The 18,083-nt window shown below is 40.6% G+C and overlaps 1 protein-coding gene across 1 annotated transcript in view; it reads right to left on the bottom strand.

Annotated features, from left to right (window-relative positions):
• The window catches only part of nemf (nuclear export mediator factor), a 66,299-nt gene that overhangs the window by 47,898 nt on the left and 318 nt on the right, over positions 1 to 18,083 (bottom strand). Inside the window, exons 2-8 of the mRNA XM_078234145.1 lie at positions 12,265 to 12,333; positions 11,163 to 11,265; positions 10,131 to 10,256; positions 5,216 to 5,364; positions 3,203 to 3,270; positions 1,337 to 1,426; positions 1,086 to 1,159 (exon numbers count right to left, since the gene is read on the bottom strand). Of these exons, the coding sequence (XP_078090271.1) occupies positions 1,086 to 1,159; positions 1,337 to 1,426; positions 3,203 to 3,270; positions 5,216 to 5,364; positions 10,131 to 10,256; positions 11,163 to 11,265; positions 12,265 to 12,333 (679 nt within the window). The remainder of the gene's footprint in view (positions 1 to 1,085; positions 1,160 to 1,336; positions 1,427 to 3,202; positions 3,271 to 5,215; positions 5,365 to 10,130; positions 10,257 to 11,162; positions 11,266 to 12,264; positions 12,334 to 18,083) is intronic.

Below are 18,083 nucleotides of genomic sequence, written 5' to 3'. Positions count from 1 at the left end.
TTAGGGGTAGGTTTTCACACAGAGGGTGGTGGGCGAGTGGAATCGGCTGCCGTCAGTGGTGGTGGAGGCGAACTCAATAGGGTCTTTTAAGAGACTCCTGGATGAGTACATGGAGCGTAATAGGATGGAGGGTTATAGGTAGGTCTAGAAGGTAGGGATGTGTTCGGCACAACTTGTGGGCCGAAGGGCCTGTTTGTGCTGTCGTTTTTCTATGTTTCTAAGGCTCGTTGAAAAAATGGGCGCGATTCTCTCCCATTTTCATGCTCATTCAGCACTTAGAATTTATTTTGGTAAGATTGCACCCCCCCCTCCCCCCGTTGCATTTCATTTGGCTTCTATTACGCCTCACTTTAGACCCCACAACCATTAGAGACTGTATACTTTATCTACTTCGTGGTATTTCTATACAAGTTGAAACATTATTTTTAACATCAACCCCATAATCTGTATTATACCCACTGTAAAACCTCAATATCATTCCTGCAGCTTGGAAGTCAATACCACAATCAGTACTCTAACTGACATCTTATAAGCCCATCATTAATATCGGCCTGTGTTTTGTATTTATAGAATTCCATTAATGTTTTGGTTTTTAAAACAATCTAATCAACCCGAGGTCAAAGTCATAGAGCAATGCAGCACGGAAACTCCATGGTGTTGACTAAAATGTTCTGTGAGCCTGTATCCCTTCCACCAAAATCCCCAAGTTTTCCAAGAGCACTAAGCCTATTTCCCTTGAATATATTTACTCCTATTATAATTTTAAAATCAAAATGTCTTGTCTCACACTTACTGACACTAAATTAGTGTTGCCATTTTAAGCCCACTACCTCAAACTTATCAATATCATTTTTTTAGTTTCCTTTGGCATGCTAAAGAATTAGCTTTATTTCCTGTTTTGAAATCATCGACAGACTATTTTTACAGCTATACACAACTCAGCAATATACACTGGAAAGCATGAGCAGAAACAAGGCAAAGATGGTATCAGAAACAGGGAGATCCAATTACAGAATGTGGGAAATTAACTTGCAGAGAAGAGGTAGGCTTGGCATCACAAAGGAAATAATATTACAAAAGTCTACCTGTCCTTTAAAGTTACTTGTCATCTCCATAAATTCCTCAGCCTTCTGTAGAGCAGCCATAAGCTTTTCTCCATCTGGAAATGAAAATATGATTAAAGGCAAAATTTAAAACTGAAAATTAAAACAGAAAAAAAAGTCAAATTACTCTTTCATTTGTCATACCAGAGATTACAATTATTCTTACAATAATGTTATGCCATTAAACTATTTTCATAAAATGCATTATTTTCATAATGCTCCTGTAATCTTACCTTTGGACAAATCAAAATCATGGCCTACTTTTGCATTACCAGATAGTCCAATCTTCATCAGGCAATGTTCAATCAACGTTGCTCCACAAGCTTTAAAATAGAAAAGGCATTTTGATGGATAGAAAATTTCATCATTTCAAATCAAGAAAATCAAAATATTTTTCAATGTCTAATCTGTAAAATAACTGGCCACTCTAAACCAGTTTTATTTTAGTGCTGAATTGGAAATAATCCACATCTTGCATGTGCTTGAAAATGATATTCTACAGTTGACATGCAGTATTAAAACTATTAAAATAAAAAATCTATTAGAACTGATCTAATTGGAAGCACTTTCTGAGAACAAGTGAAGTTGGCTACTTTGTTTAGGTGTGTCAGGGAAGCTCGCATTATGCCTTTAAACCCTGATAGGAGTTATAGCTGTATTTGCTTGTGACAACACCATTTTGATTCCCTTTGTCCTGGAATTAAACAATTTTGATTTATTGAAGAAAATCAGTTATACCAGTGTGGGAAGGTCTTACAGAGGGTCTTCCAAGTCAGGTTGGGAATGATGGCCAAACAGAAGTATATGTGATGCCATTGTTTTCTCAAGTTTGCCAGTTTTATTTTATATCAATGTATTGTAGCTTAACTCATTGGAGGTTCTCTTGAACTCTGCAGCCCATTACATGAATTACACTTGCTAATATATGTTCACTGTTATTAGAAGCAGTGTTGCATATGTTGTTATTATTGTGTCACAAAAAGAAATTTGAGATTAAAGCTCTGACAATCTGTTTTTTATATTTCTTGCTGGTTTATTCTCATGCTATTAATTTTTGTCATCTTCTGCTGGCTTCTAAACCTCTCCAAATTCTCAGGCTTATTACTCTTCTTGTCAATATTATAAACCTCTTCTGTTAATCTAATAATACCCTTAACCTTAGTTAGCCACAGACAGGCCACATTCCTGTGGATGTTTTATTTCTCACTGGACTATATATTCTTGATAATGAAATATTTATTTAAATGCCTGCAATTGCTCATCTACAAGCATACCTTTTAAGCAAGTACAAAAGCTTTTGTGTTAATGTTTAATTCACTGCCATTTAGCTTCCAGTAATGCTCATCTTGAAGAAGTTCTGCTCTTCTCTCCGATAGAATTTCCTTTTGTCTCTTTTACAATCTCCCTTTTATTCTTTTATCCCCACTCCCCTTTCATAGAAATCATAGAAACCCTACAGTGCAGAAGGAGGCCATTCGGCCCATTGAGTCTGCACCGACCACAATCCCACCCAGGCCCTACCCCCACATATTTACCCGCTAATCCCTCTAACCTACGCATCTCAGGACTCTAAGGGGCAATTTTTAACCTGGCCAATCAACTTAACCCGCACATCTTTGGACTGTGGGAGGAAACCGGAGCACCCGGAGGAAACCCACGCAGACACGAGGAGAATGTGCAAACTCCACACAGACAGTGACCCGAGCCGGGAATCGAACCCAGGACCCTGGAGCTGTGAAGCAGCAGTGCTAACCACTGTGCTATCGTGCCGCCCTTTCCCCAACTCTTGACTTATTTAAAACTTATTACAAATAGAACTTTCTCCAGTTCGAAGAGAAGTCATTAGCCTAAAATGTTAACTGTTTCTCTCTCCACAAATGCTGTTTGACTGATTAGCATTTCCAGCATTTTCTGTTTTTATTTCAGACTGCCTGCAGCTTTTGCATTCGCAATACTCAAGTACTTACTTTTATTCCACAGTGGTGTCACTAAATTACCACCGTTGAGCATGTTATAACACAACTAGCATATTGATGCCTCAGAGATTTCCTGATTATCTGAATTTACCAAATGTACTTACAAACAAAAATGTTACTCACAAAGATGGGGGTTCAGAATTTTCTTTATTTGTTCTCCTTTTGGTGTATTAGCCAATACTTCTGTCAACCTGTAGGACAATTAGAATTTTCAGTAATTACCAAGAATGGCAACAGTATAACCTTCAATTAATTACAGCAGCATACAGGTGCATCAAGAGTTAAAATCACATTGTTGGGTGACCTTCTACTGCATTGAATCCAATTAACTTATTTCCTGGGATCAAAGCAAAAATCACCTCTTTACAATGTGTGTGCACACTTCTAGAGTAAGTGAGTAGCATGGGCAGAGTGGTATTGCCTTAGAATGGTGGTCTTATTGAAATAAAATGTAAATTGAGTTACTGTAGAAAGCCTTATGTCATGTATTGAGGGCACCAACCTGACAGTGCCAACCTTTGCCAGGGGCAGGCCCCAAGGAGAGCCAGCGATGATGATAAGGCCAATGCTGGTGATAAGAAGGCTGATGCCAGTGTTGATCGGAGGGAAGAAGGCCCATGCCAGTGATGGTCGGTGGGGCAGAGGGGAGGGATTAATTTTTTTTCTAGTGATTGAGGTACCCTTTAAAGTCCCCACCTTGCCAGACTAATGGCACAGACCCCCGCCCTTTTGCAATTAATGGCACAAGATCTGGAGAGAAAACTGGCCAATGGAGTTGGAGGGTTCCACGCCAGTTTTCTCACCAGAACTGACAATCTTCCAAATTCTCTTAATTTTACGCTCCTTGGGATATGGAGGATTACAGAGGAAGAGACAAATAGTGACTTAATTACAGATTGACAATCTGTCTGGACAATGCCAAGTAATTCCAATTTTATAGCAAGCACATGAATGGAAAAAAGAAGACTTCAATGTTGGAGACTTAGGGGGCGATTCTGCCAAAAGTGCTAAATTGGCAGAAAAACTGTTCTAAACCCCTTCTTCAAGGCGAGTTCAGCTTCTCACCTGAATCTCCGCACTCTGTGCACTGCAGAGGTCCCAGTCGTGAATATCATTAAAAATCCAGGGGGGCGGGGCATATTCACACCAGAGTCTGACAGTTCTAGGACTCTGCGCATGCGCAGTGATCCTGATCTGTCAGACTCCCCGTTTCCTGGCCAGCTTGATCGTTGGCCAGCCCGGGACCCCCGCAGTGCTGACCCTCCAGCCACCCCCATGGCCCAATCGCAGCCCCCACAACAATTCCCAGGCCAGCCCTGACCACCCCACCCCCCCCCCCCCTCGCCCCGGAGCGCCCCGATGTACAGCCCACCCACCCCCCCAGCAGTAACAATCCCCCCACCCCCCCCTCACCCCATTGCCTCCCCTTCATTCCGGCGGAGTCTCCGGCTGGCTCCCTGAACCTGGGGAGCTAGTCTGAACGCCGCTGGAATGAAGTACTCCTGGCGGGGTGGGAGATTCAATCGGGTCCTGAAAGTTCCCGATAATTAACTGATAAACATATTTAAAATACATTTTAAAAAGATTTAAATTACTTACCTGCCTTCCCACCGGTTTCCAGTATGGTCTGACTGGCGACTGTTCGCCGGCTCTGGGAGATGCGCATGCGTTCCCGGCGCAAGCGCAAATCCCAGTTCAAGGCCGGCGACGCGCATCTCCCACTTCGACCTACCAGAAAAGTTGTGGGTTGCGATGAGAGAATCGCAGCCCTAATCTCCTAAACTTTGGACCATTTAAAATTTAGACCGACACTAATTGACTCCTCTCTACCCTCTCCTCCTTTTAAGGCACCCCTTAAAACTTGCTTGTTCCCAGTCTTTGGTGTTCTGATTGACATTTGAGATGAGCTTTCCAACACATATGCAATCCATCGCTAAGACTGCCCACTTCCCACCTTCATAACATCACTCAATGTAGTGCAGATGGTATCACATTTTAAAATCTATACTTACAACAAAGTCAAGCTAGAAGTTTGTTCATAAGGCAAATTGCAACGCTTCATCCACCAGAAATACATGACAATGTTAAAGGGAATGTTGGAAATATTTTTACATTTCATGTACGTGATGACCATACCTCTCTAAAGATAGTGGAGGCTCTGGACCTTTTGCATTATCAACTGGGTATCGCTCACGAACAGCAAATTTCACATCTTCTACCTCGTCAGTGCGGAAACGCAGGAGATTTAGAATTGTGTATTCGTGGTCAGTGAGAATTATGTTACCCTGCAAATAGAAAAGTAGGAAATATTACAATAGAATAACTGTAAAAACTAATAACTGAAGGTAGAATTAAATGCCTGATAATAATAAACTATGATACAATGTTTGACTTTGACAGCTTAGCTTTAATCATTGGAAATAAAGAATATAAAAGTTTCTTCTTTCTGTAAGCATTGAGCACTCTGAGGTCAACTGTAAGTGGAAAAGGAGCAGAATTACATAGAACGCAGAACGCACAACACATAAACAGACTATTCAGATCAGCTAGTCTGTGCTGGTTTTACAGCCCATACAAGTCTCTTACATTTTATCTGCCTCATTTCAGCCTTTTCCATATAATTCTGTTCTCTTGCCCTTAAGTACTCGTCTGATTTCCTTTTGAAAGCAACTATGCTATTTGCCTCAACCATTTCCTCTAGTAAAGTTTCACATTCTAACCACTCACTTAGTAAAGGAATTTCTCTTCATTTACCAACTGGATTTATTAAAAATAATTTTGTATTGATGATACCCAAATGTGGATCCTCAACAAGTCAAAACATTCTCTCTACATCTACCCTGTCCAACCTATAATTTTAAAAACCTCTACTTGGTCATATCCAAGTCTGCCTTCAAAAGGAAAAAAACTCCAACCTGACTAATTGTTCCTTGCAGCTATAATCCCTGTTCTAGGACCGTCCTTGAATTTTGCTCCACTTTTTCCAGCACTTACCTCTCCCTTTTCTAGTACGCAGACCAGAACTGTACACATTAGTCCAAATGAAGTCTGACAAAGTCCTGTACAAGTTTATCAGAACTTAATTACTTTTGAATTATGTATCCTTAGAAGTAAATTTCAGTGCTTTGTAGCTTTTTAATTGCTTTGTTTACCTATGATGCTGCTTTTAATGTTTTGTTAATTTCTAATCCCAGGTCACTTTACTATTTTTTAATTCATTCATGGGATGTGGGTGTCGCTGGCTAGGCCAGCATTTATTGCCCATCCTTAATTGCCCTTAAGAGGTGGTGGTGAGCTACTTTTTTAAACTGCTGCAGTTCATGTGGTACAGGCACACCCACAGTGCTATTAGGGAGGGACTTCCAGCGACGATGAAGGAATGGAGATATATTTCCAAGTCAGGATGGTGAATGGCTTGGAGAGGAACTTCCAGCTGCTGCCCTAATCTTTCCAGATGGTAGTAATCATGGGGTTTAGAAGGTGCTGTTTGAGGAACCTTGGTGCATTCCTATAGTGCATCTAGCAGACGGTACACACTGCTAACACTGTGTGTTAAGGATGGAGGGTGTGAATGTTTGTGGATGGGGTGCCAATTAAGCAGGTTGCTTTGTCCTGACAGTGTCATGCTCATCTTGAGTGTTGTTGGAGTTGCTCATTCAGACAAGTGGAGAGGATTCCACCACACTCCTGACTTGTACCTTTAGATTGTGGACAGGCTTTGGGGAGTCAGAGTGTGAGTTACTCACCACAGGATTTTTCATTGATTCATAGACATTGACAGCACAGGAGGAGGCCTCATCATGACCATGCCAGTCAACAAAGCTCTGACGATACTAACCCCATTTTCCATCACTTGGCCTATAGCCCTGGAGGTTATGACAGCGCAAAATGAATATCTAAACACTTCTTAAATGTTACAAGACTTCTGACTTAACCATGCTTCCAGGCAGCAAGTTCCAGACTCCCACCACCCTCTGGGTGAAAAAGTTTCTCCTCAATTCCCCTCTTAGCCTTCAATCTCTTACCTTAAATCTATGCCCCCTGGTTTTTGACCCCTCTACTAATGGAAAAAATACCTTCCTTTGCTATCTTTGCCCCTCAATCCTGTACATCTCTATCAGGTCTCCTTCACTGCTCCAAGGAAAACAGCCCCAGCCTTTCCAATTTTTCCTCAAAGCTCAAGCCTTCCAGCCCAGGCAGCATCTTGGTAAATCTCCTCTGCGCCCTCTCCATTCTCCCTATAATGTGGTCACCAAAACTGCACCCAGTACCCTAGTTGTACCCTAACCAGTGTTTTAAACAGTTCCAGCATGATCTCTTGGTTCTTGTATTCTATGCCCAGTCTAATAAAGGCAAGTATCCCATATGTTTTCCTAACCACCTTACCTACCTGCCTTGCCACCTTCAAGGATCTGTGAATATGCACTCCAAGGTCCTACTGATCGGCAGTACTTGCCATGGTCCTACCATTGATAGTGTAAGCCTTTGCCTTGTTAGCTCTTCCCAAATGCATTACCTCACATTTTTCCAGGTTGAATTCAATTTGCCACTGCTCTGCCCACTTGACCAGTCCATTGATATCCTCCTGCAATCTACAACTATCCTCCCTCACTATTTACCACCCTATCAATTTTCATGACATTCAAAAACCTTTTGATCATACCTCCTATATTTAAATCCAAATCATTAATGTACACTACAAATAGCACTGAGCCCTTCAGAACCCCACTGAAAGCAGACTTCCAGTCACAGGTACACCCATCCATCATCACCCTCTGCTTCCTGCCTCTCAGCCAATTTTGGATCCAAAATGCCATTTTGCCTTGGAACCCATGGGACTTTACTTTCTTGACCGAGCCTCAAAAGTTTTGCTAAAGTCCATACAGACCACATCAATGCTTTAACCTCTTCAATACTCCTGGTTACCGCATCAAAAAATTCAATGAAATTTGTCAAACATGATCTTCCTTTAACAAATGCATGCTGACTATTCCTGATTAATCCGTATCTATCCAAGTGCAGATATATTCTGTCCCTCAGAATCGTGACTTCCCCACCACCAAGGTTGGACTGATTGTCAGCTTCCAACTTCTCTTGTAGCTATAGTATTTGCATGGCTCATCCAGTTCAATACTGAATGAGAAAGGAGTTCTTAAACACCGTAAAAGCTCAATTTCCTTTCCTCTTTTTGGTGCTTCTCCTTGCCAATTTATTTGGGGGAAGTTGAAATCTCCCATGGTTATTCTTCTATGCTAGCTAGTCGCCTTGCAGATTTGTTTACATATCTCTTCCTCCAAATCCCTCCCACTATTTAGTAGCCTATAGTATTTCCAAACGGGTTGATGAATCCCTTCTTATCTTCTGGCTCAATCCATATCCATTCTATACTTATCTTTTATTACTAGTTAAATCCTTTTTTCTATCATTGTTATGTTTTCTATAACAGGTACAGTTACACAACTAATCCCCAACTTTTCCAAATGTATTATATATAGCAATACCTAGTTACCAATCCTGTTCTCTTAGCTAACCATGCTTACTACATCTGGATTCCCGATCAAATTATTGCTTTCAATCATCCACTTTGTTGCAAATACTATGTACTCTGCTCAAGTATAAACTGATTTTATTATTCCTGTTAGTATTTATTTTGCCTTTCTGTTCTATGAATTCATCCGATATCTGGCCATTCATTTTATCCTTCTTCCTTCCTTTAATTTGTCCTATACACTCTCTTACTGATTTTTTCATTATTAATTTTCAGTCCTTTCCAGTAATTGCCACAGCCTTCCCCAGGCCTTCATGTTACTAAAATATTTAAAACAGCCCTGGTTATTCTTCTGATAGCATCTTGGTTCCAGCCCAGTTCAGATGTGGTCCAGCCCCAAACAGCCCCTTCCAGTCCCAGCATTATTGCCAGAGTTCCATAAAATGGAATCTCTCTTTCAAGTATCACTATTTGTTTGTCTCTATGCCAATTTTCAAAACTCTTGGGCAACAATCCTGAAATTATCACCTACCTTTCAATTTAGCTCCTAACTCTTGATAATCCCGTAGCTCTTTCCATTTCTTTTCTAAATTATTATTTCTAATGTGGATCACAACAACTGAATTCTCCCTTGTCCATTACCAGATTCCTTTACAGCTATTCAAGATGTCCCTTATCATAGCTTTGGATCAGCAATTCAGCTACTGGAATCTTGATTTTGACTGCAAAAGAAAACTATCTTTTCCCCTAAATATAGCTTAATTCTAGGATTCTATCCACATTCTTTCCCAACTGTAGGTCTCAATGCCAAATTCAGAAGACCACCCTCTAATCCACATTGTAATATTTGTCCACTTGCTGGATCAGTCATCCCCATCCCTTCTGAACTAGATAGCTGCTCTAATATGCCAACCTGTGAGTGGATCTGTATTATATGTCATTTCTCCCAGAAGGCGAGTTACGGTTTCCCAGATAATTTCACAAAGAATTAGTCACCTGGAGAGCGGGAAACATTTAACCTGTTAACCTCAACTTCCATTTAAACCAAGTTGCTAGACACAATGTGTTAACCACTGCATTAGTCACTTCTTTGACAGATAATTGATTTCTTACCAACTAACCAGTATAGAAAGACAGTAGAGAGTGGTAGTGAATCCCTGCATGGTTCCACAGGACTGATGCAAAATATCTCAGTCTAAGTTATTAAAAACTTAAAGCTGAGAACGCATATGTGAAAGAACTACAGGCTTAAACAATAAAACACTCTGCTGCGGATGTATATATACACAAAGCAAAACAAAAAAAAACAGAAACTAAAATAGAAACCATGTCAAATATTCCACCTTGTTCAATCTGTGCACAACAAATTGTGAATGTATCCAACTGGGCAACCAATATCAATGGTGCTAATGTTGACAGAGACTGTAAAGAATGCCCAAGATAAGCCTCAGCTCCCATGTAGAAAATACCTTTAATGTTGCCAATTTTGTACAATGAATCTATCACAAATATCTAACCATATTGTTCTTCCAAGAAAAGTGATTTTTTTGTATTGCGACTTACTCGGTCATACAGTTCAACAATCAAGTGGTAGGCTGCTTGATCAGAGCCAAACTGAAAATCTACTATCCTGTCAACCCCAAGTTGCTTAATGTGGATCACTCTTCGTGATTTTAGATGTTTACGGCACTGCAACAACAAACAAAAATGACAGTGTTAGTAGAAATTTGCTGTAATCAATAACCCTGGTGACCAGGTGAGATTGATAGAAGGGGAGGATTGCTATTTTGTAATTGAATCAGGACTCAAAGAAACTGGAAGATATTCTGTGTCTTAACATAATTTCAAAATAAACATACATGAAGTGCATCAGGGAGTAATTTACAAAACTATACTATAAAACATAGAATGGTTACAGCAGAGGCCATTCAAACCATCATGTCTGTGCCAGCTCTCTGCAAGAGTAACTCAGCTTGTCCCACTCCCTTGTCCTTTCTCCATAGTCCTGCAGGTTTTCACTCTTCAGCTGATTATTCAATTTCCTTTTGAAAACTACAATTGAACCTGTCTCCACACTTCCAGATGTTAACCACTTGCTGCTCGTCACCATTGGTTCTTTTACCATTCACCTTAAATTGATGTCCTCGGGTTTTCAATCATTTTGCCAATGGGAACAATCAAAATCATGAAGCACAGACCAATCTGACACTCAAAGGCACAGAATCTAATTCTCCCCCGAAACAATTATCTAACCTTCAACAGCAGCAAAATTAAATCTTGCAACTGGTTCTCGTACTGTATTTTTGCCACTTCTATAGATTTTATCATTTTAAATCTCATGTCCATAAAGTTAACGCATACAGAAATACATTTTGGTATTGAAAAGAAAACTCAGCTCAACAATGTTACTTAATCACTATTTGCATTGGTAGATTCTACTTAAATTTTACACCTTGTGTAAGTCTATTACATATTTAAGGATATAGGTATCCAACATGCTGTTCATTTCACAAAGGCCACTGTAAATTTGTTAAAACTATAAAACTACTACAGGAATATCATCATGGATACTATTGGGTGGAGATCAGTTTGTACCTTCATCGCAAAGCCTGAGGGCATCATATTCTTTGGCCATTCAAACTCAGTTGTGTGGATCCGGATGCCAGATTCAACCAAAAGCATTGTTTTTGATTCTGGCCTGTGAAGAAATGGAAAGGAGAAGTAGAATGGAAACAAACCAGTTAAATACAATGTGCGAATGTAGCATTATGTTAACAGTAAATTAGCATCCTTCTTGATGCTCCTAATTATATCATAATTGTTGGTGGGAAATCTAGCTTGGTCTTAAAACCAAATAGTAAATTATTTCAAAATTGTATTTCCAGCATACGAGTCTTAAACTAGACATTAAAGACTAACTTGATGCAATAGCAACAGTTGTATTTAAAATCATATTGTTTCCTATCTGGAAAAATAGGACATAGGTTTAATAATTAAGAAAATAACTGGACTGTTCCAAAGTGGAGGAGAATTAAATATATTTGTATTTGGAGTTGTTTCAAATCAATACGAAAGCAAAAGGATTTTCACCAGCATCAGTATGTCACTCAAATTGTTAAATTCTTGTCTATGACACAGGAAGTTCCAAGTTAAAGTATTAAGCTTACGGGCATTCACTTGCAACCGTTGATAGTTCTCTACATGTTGAATAGAGTACAGTGAAAGAACAATGCATTCTACCCGACAGAATGACATTGACCTCACCTAGTTATCCCTTCTTGAGCTGTACTTCATTGCTGTGTGCGTGCATGCGTGGGGAGCGGTGTTAAATTTTTAGGAATGTATTTAGCCACAAGAACTTAAACGCAAGAACATACAGATTCAAGGGATGTTGAAGTATGCAAACAGTTTAGGTGGGGTGACATTTGTTTGGAAATAAGGTTGATCCTGTGTCCATCGTTTCTGAGAGATTATTTCCACACTGAACAAATTAGCCAATCCAAATAAATAATAAACTTATTTAGATCCAGATAGACTCACCACCTACTCATTTTAGGAAATAACAAAAACGTAAATAATCATTCTAGCAAAACAAAATAATTCAAACACCCATTTTTATTAAACATCCATAATTCTGTTGGTGGTAAACAATATTTTAATAGATGCAACAAAACACAGGTTACAAAGTCAAACTTACTTCTGAAGTCGAATGAGGTAAGTTTTGTTGTCCACATCATACACATTGTTTACCCTCATCCCCAGTAAGCTAAGTGAAACAAAAAATAATTATTTTAAATAAACACAAATAATGAAAGCAGTTTACATCACCTCCATAAAATCACAGTTTATTAACATGGAATGGTTACAGCACAGCCAGCACAGCTCGTCCTGGCTGTGCCAGCTCTCCAAGAGCTACTCAGCTCGGCCCACTTCCCTGTCATTTCCTTGTAGCCCTGCAATTTTTTTCTCTTTAGGTAACTACCCAATTTTCTTTTGAAAGCCACAACGGAATCAGGCTTTAGGACACTTTCAGGCACTGCACTTCACATCCTAACCACGTATTACATTATAAATTTTTTTCTTAATAGTATTTCTGGTCCTTTTTCCAATTACCTTAAATTGATGTCTTCCTAGTTCTTGATTTTTTTCCAACGAGAACATTTTCACCCTCCACTGTCCAGGCCCCTTATGATTTTGAACACCTATCTTAAATCTCTTTTTAACCGTCTCTAAAGAGAAACAGTCACAGCTTTGCCAATCTATCCTCAACTGAAGTCTCTCATCTATTTCTATAAAAATTTTCTCCGCTTTCTCCAATGCCTTCACATCCTTCCAGGATTGAAAGCAAGTTTCTAGTCGAGGCCAAACCAGTGTTTATAAAGGTTCACCAGAACTTCTTTGCTTTTGTACTTTATGCCTCTTAATTATAAAGCTCAAAATCCCATATGCCTTATTAACCCCTTTCTCAACCTGCCCTGCTACCTTCAATGATTTGTGCATTCCCAGGTCCCTTTGTTCCAGCATCCCTTTAGAATTGTATCCTTTCTGGTGGCACAGTGGTTAACACTGCTGCATCACAGCGCCAGGGACCCTCGTTCGATTCCCAGCTTGGGTCACTGTCTGTGTGGAGTTTGCACGTTCTCCCCGTGTCTGCATGGGGTTTCCTCCGGGTACTCCGGTTTCCTCCCACAGTCTGAAAGATGTGCATTGACCCGAACAGGTGCCGTGGTGTGGCGACTAGGGGAATTTCACAGCAACTTAATTGCAGTGTTAATGTAAGCCTTACTTGTGACTAATAAATAAACTTTAAACTTTACTTTAAGTTGCCTCGTCATCCTTCCTTTCAAAATGTATCACTTCACTTTTCTCTGCATTAAATTTCATTTCCTACATTCCACCAGCCTGTCCGTGTTCCTGAAGTCTATCACTATCTTCCTCACAGTTCACAACAAATTGTGTGTCATCCGCTCATTTTGAAATTGTGCCCTGCACACAGATGTCTAGGTCACTGATATAGATCAAGAAAATCTGTTTAAATACAAATTCTCAGAAATATTCACATGCGTACTTACACATTGTGTGCCATACGTAAAAGATAAAAAAATTAGCCTATTTTTTATTTATACCTCACTCAAAAACAAAACAAATTATTGTTTCAGATATTGCTATGAATGCTTAGGCACACGTAACATATTGCTTTTATCCATTATTTTAATGCCATTACTCATGCTTATATACCAACAATCCAAACAGCAATTTTTGGGATATTGCACACCAACAAAGATAATTCAGAATTTTTTTAAAATTGGCAGGAGGTGTCCATGTGGTGAGTGCATAAATGACCCTTACTGTGAGGTATTAAACCATATGGATCAAGGATATACGGACTTCAATGCACGATCTAAGCAAAGTTAACTAGCAAGTAGCGGCTCTGCTCATCATCTGGAATGAGTCAACAATGGAAAGTTCTCTCTTCCTAGTTAAATTTTTAGAAAGTTCCAAAGTTCCAAAAAGCAGTGGTGCCTCAAACTGCAGGAGAAATTGTGATTTAGTTAAAAGAAATTGGATTTTACCAAAAAGTCAGAACAGCTATTGTCACTAAACATAGGATTGACAAAGTTTGTAAAACTAAATATGATAGGACTGGAATTGAAGAGATCATAACTCAAGTTCTATAATTTTTGTTGCTAAAAATTAATTTGAAAATCTTAATGTCTCTACCTCAGAAACTACTTTATTTATTTAATGGTGCCTTTCACATCCTCCAGACAATCCAAAGCATTTGACAACAAATGAATTGATTTTGAAACACAATTATTGTTGTTATTTAGGCAAACAACCTCCATTTGCACAGTTTTGGTTAATTTGTGTCTGGTGGTTGTGAAAAGCTTGTTTGGTAACACAGCCAAATTTCTGCACCATTACTAAGAACAGCTCTATAATACTGCCTGTCGCTGCCCTAGTTCATCTGCTGCTGAAACCCACGACCATGCCTTGGCTACCTTTTGACAGCTACTCCAATATGCTCTTGGGTGGACTACAAAGCAAAATCCTGTTGTCTGTGTCCTCATTCTCATGCTGTCCAATGCACCAATTGCCCCTGTACTCACTGAGCAATGGCTCCCTGTTGAGCAAGGCATGAGTATTGAAATTATGATTTTATTTTCAAATCTCTACATGGTCTCACCCTTCCTATCTCTGTAATATCCTTAATTCATCCACCACTTTAAATATTCACTCCCTCTACCACTGATGCACAGAGGCAACATTGTGTACCATCTCTACAATATGTACTGCAGCAACGCGTCAAGCCTCCTCTAACAGCAGTCACCATATCCACGAATTCGATCAGCTAGAAGGGCCAGGGCAGCAGTTGCATTGGAACACCAGCAGCAGCAAATTCCCCTCCCAGTTACACACCATCCTAATATTCCTTCACTGTTGTTGGGTCAAAATCCTAGAACTTCTTCCCCACAGGATGAGATGGCTCTCCCAGAGACTAATCAAACAACAGCCTAACATAGTCATACATAATGAATCATAACTTACAATCAAAGTCCCAGACTCTATGTCTGGCCTATTCCAGCCAGCAGGGCAGACCCACCAGAGGTGGTGTTATACAGTTGGGAGGGAATGGCACTGGGACTCCTCAACTCCCGACATTAAGTGACACCAAGGGTAAGGAAACCTCCTGCTAATTACCACCTACCGGCCTCCCTCAGCTAGTGAACCAGAGACCAGGACAAGCTGTTGGTGATCTGGACATCAAGATACTTGGAGCTCTCGGTCATTTTCACTTCATCCCCGTTGATGTATTACATTACTTCTCCATGTAGAACAACATTTGGAAGAAGCACCAAGGATATCAAGGGCACAGAACATACTCTGAGCGGGGACTTCAATCTCCATCACCAAGAGCAGCTCAACATGCACCACCATTTGCACAGTTATGACAATTGACAGCTACTCCAATATGCTCTTGGGTGGACTACAAAGCAAAATCCTGTTGTCTATGTCCTCATTCTCATGCTGTCCAATGCACCAATTGCCCCTGTACTCACTGAGCAATGGCTCTCTGTTGAGCAAGGCATGAGTATTGAAATTATGATTTTATTTTCAAATCTCTACATGGTCTCACCCTTCCTATCTCTGTAATATCCTTACATCCTTAATATCCTTAATGTCCAAAGATGTGCGGGTTAGGTTGATTGGCCAGGTTAAAAATTGCCCCTTAGAGTCCTGGGATGTGTAGGTTAGAGGGATTAGCGGGTAAATATGTGGGGGTAGGGCCTGGGTGGGATTGTGGTCGGTGCAGACTCGATGGGCCGAATGGCCTCCTTCTGCACTGTAGGGTTTCTATGATTTCTATGACCACAGAGCTGGTTGAATCCTGAAGGACATATTAGTCAGACTTGGTCAATGCCAGGTGTTGAGGGACCCTACATGAGGGGAAAACCTACTTGATTCTATCCTCACCAATCATTTGCAGATGCATCCACCCAAGACAATACTGATAGGAGTGACCACTCTATAGTCCTTGTGGAAACGAAGTCCCATATTCAGCCTGAGGATATCTTCCACCATGTCGTGCAGCACTAACAGCGTGCTAAATGGGGTAAATTCAAAACAGGTCTAGCAGTTAAAAACTGGCTATCAATGAGGTGCTGTGGGCCATCACCAACAGAATTGTATTCAACCACAATTTGTAACTACATGGCCCAGCACATCGCACCTCCTACCATCATCAAGTCAGGAGACCTGTGGGTCAATGAAGAATTATAAAAGAGAGGATGCCAGGGGGCATACCCAAAGGTTAGGTGGAAATTTTGTGAAGCTACAACAGAGGATCAGATGCATGCTAAACAGCAGAAGCAACATGTTATAGGCAGAAGTAAGCAATCCCACAACTAACAGATTAGATCAAAGCTCTGTAGTCCTGCCACATCCAATTGTGAATGATGGCGGACAATTAAAACAACTAATCAGAGGTGCAGGCTTCACAAACATTCCCATCCTCAAAGGGAGAGCCAAGCACGACAGTGCAAAAGACAAGGCTGCAGCCATTTTCAATCTATTCAGCCAGAAATACCAAGATCCCCAGCATCACAGCTGTTATGCCAATGTGATCTGTCAATCTGATATTAAGAAAGTGGTAACAGCCAAGGTTCAGGGCCTTTACAACATCCCAGATGTAATCCTAAAAACTAGTATGCCAAACTAACTACATCCTTACTCAACCTAGTCTATCAATAGGTTACCACCTTCAATATTCATTCCCTCCACCACCAGCACACAATGGCAGCAGTGTGGATCATCCAAGATAGACTGCAGCAACTCACTAAGCCTTCCTTGAGAATACCTTTCAAACTCGCAACTTCTATCATCTGGAAGAACATGCGCACCAGGCATACGAGTACACCACCGTGATATGTTAATAAGACAGAGCATACATCATTACAGGTAGTGATGCAACATCTCAATCTTGCCCTCTCTTGTAGACCGCATGGCAAGATGAAGCCAGTCATTTGGTTTTTGATAAGGTTAATGTTTTTCTTACCTCAGCAAACTCTAATATTCTACAACAGCCCAACAAGATCAAGACTATTATAACTGACATCTGCAAGTTGGGAGCAGCACAGTAGTTGCCTCACAGCACCAGGGAGCCGGTTCAATTCCAGCCTCGGTTCACTGTCTGTGTGGAGTTTGCACATTCTCCCTGTGCCTACATGGGTTTCCTCCAGGTGTTCTGGTTTCCTCCCATAGTCCAAAGATGTGCGGGTTAGGTTGATTGGCTATGCTAAATTGACCCTAGTGTCAGGGGGATTAGTAGAATAAATAGGTGGGGTTACGGAAATAAGGCCTGGGTGGAATTGTGGTCGGTGCAGACTCGATGGGCCGAATGGCCTCCTTCTGCACTGTAGGGATTCTATGATTCTTCTAAGTTCCACTCTAAAGTCACACACCATCTTTAACTTCATTCCTTCAAAAATCCTGAAACGCCCTACTTAACACTACTGTTTGTGTAGCTACAGCACATGGACTGGTATCCTGCACAAAAAGACAGCTCATTACCACCATCTTAAGGGTAAATAGGGATGGGTGATAAATGTTGGCTTACTTATCCACAAGATTCACATCCAAATTAAAGAGCAGTAAGGCAGTCAAAAGATGTTCTGAAACTGGACAGCAGCCAACATTGAGTAGGCCATTACAACATCCTATATGTAATCCTAAAGACTTGTAGGCCAAACTTTCCCAACCTATTCTATCAATAAGTTGCCATCTTCAATATTCATTCCCTCCACCACCAGCACACAATGGCAGCAGTGTGGATCATCCAAGATAGACCGCAACAACTCAGCGAGCCTTCCTTGAGAATACCTTTCAAACTCGCAACTTCTACTACCTACAAACCACTTTCGTGCTGAAGGACCTGGTTAATATTGGTGGTAGGGGTGGGGGGTGGTAGTGGGGGTGGGGGGTGGTAGTGGGGGTGGGGGTGGGGGTGGGGGGTGG

The sequence above is a fragment of the Mustelus asterias genome, chromosome 18 (assembly GCF_964213995.1).
Source record: "Mustelus asterias chromosome 18, sMusAst1.hap1.1, whole genome shotgun sequence".
In the NCBI taxonomy this organism is placed as follows: Eukaryota; Metazoa; Chordata; class Chondrichthyes; order Carcharhiniformes; family Triakidae; genus Mustelus; species Mustelus asterias.
This window is presented reverse-complemented; position numbering and strand designations above follow the sequence as displayed.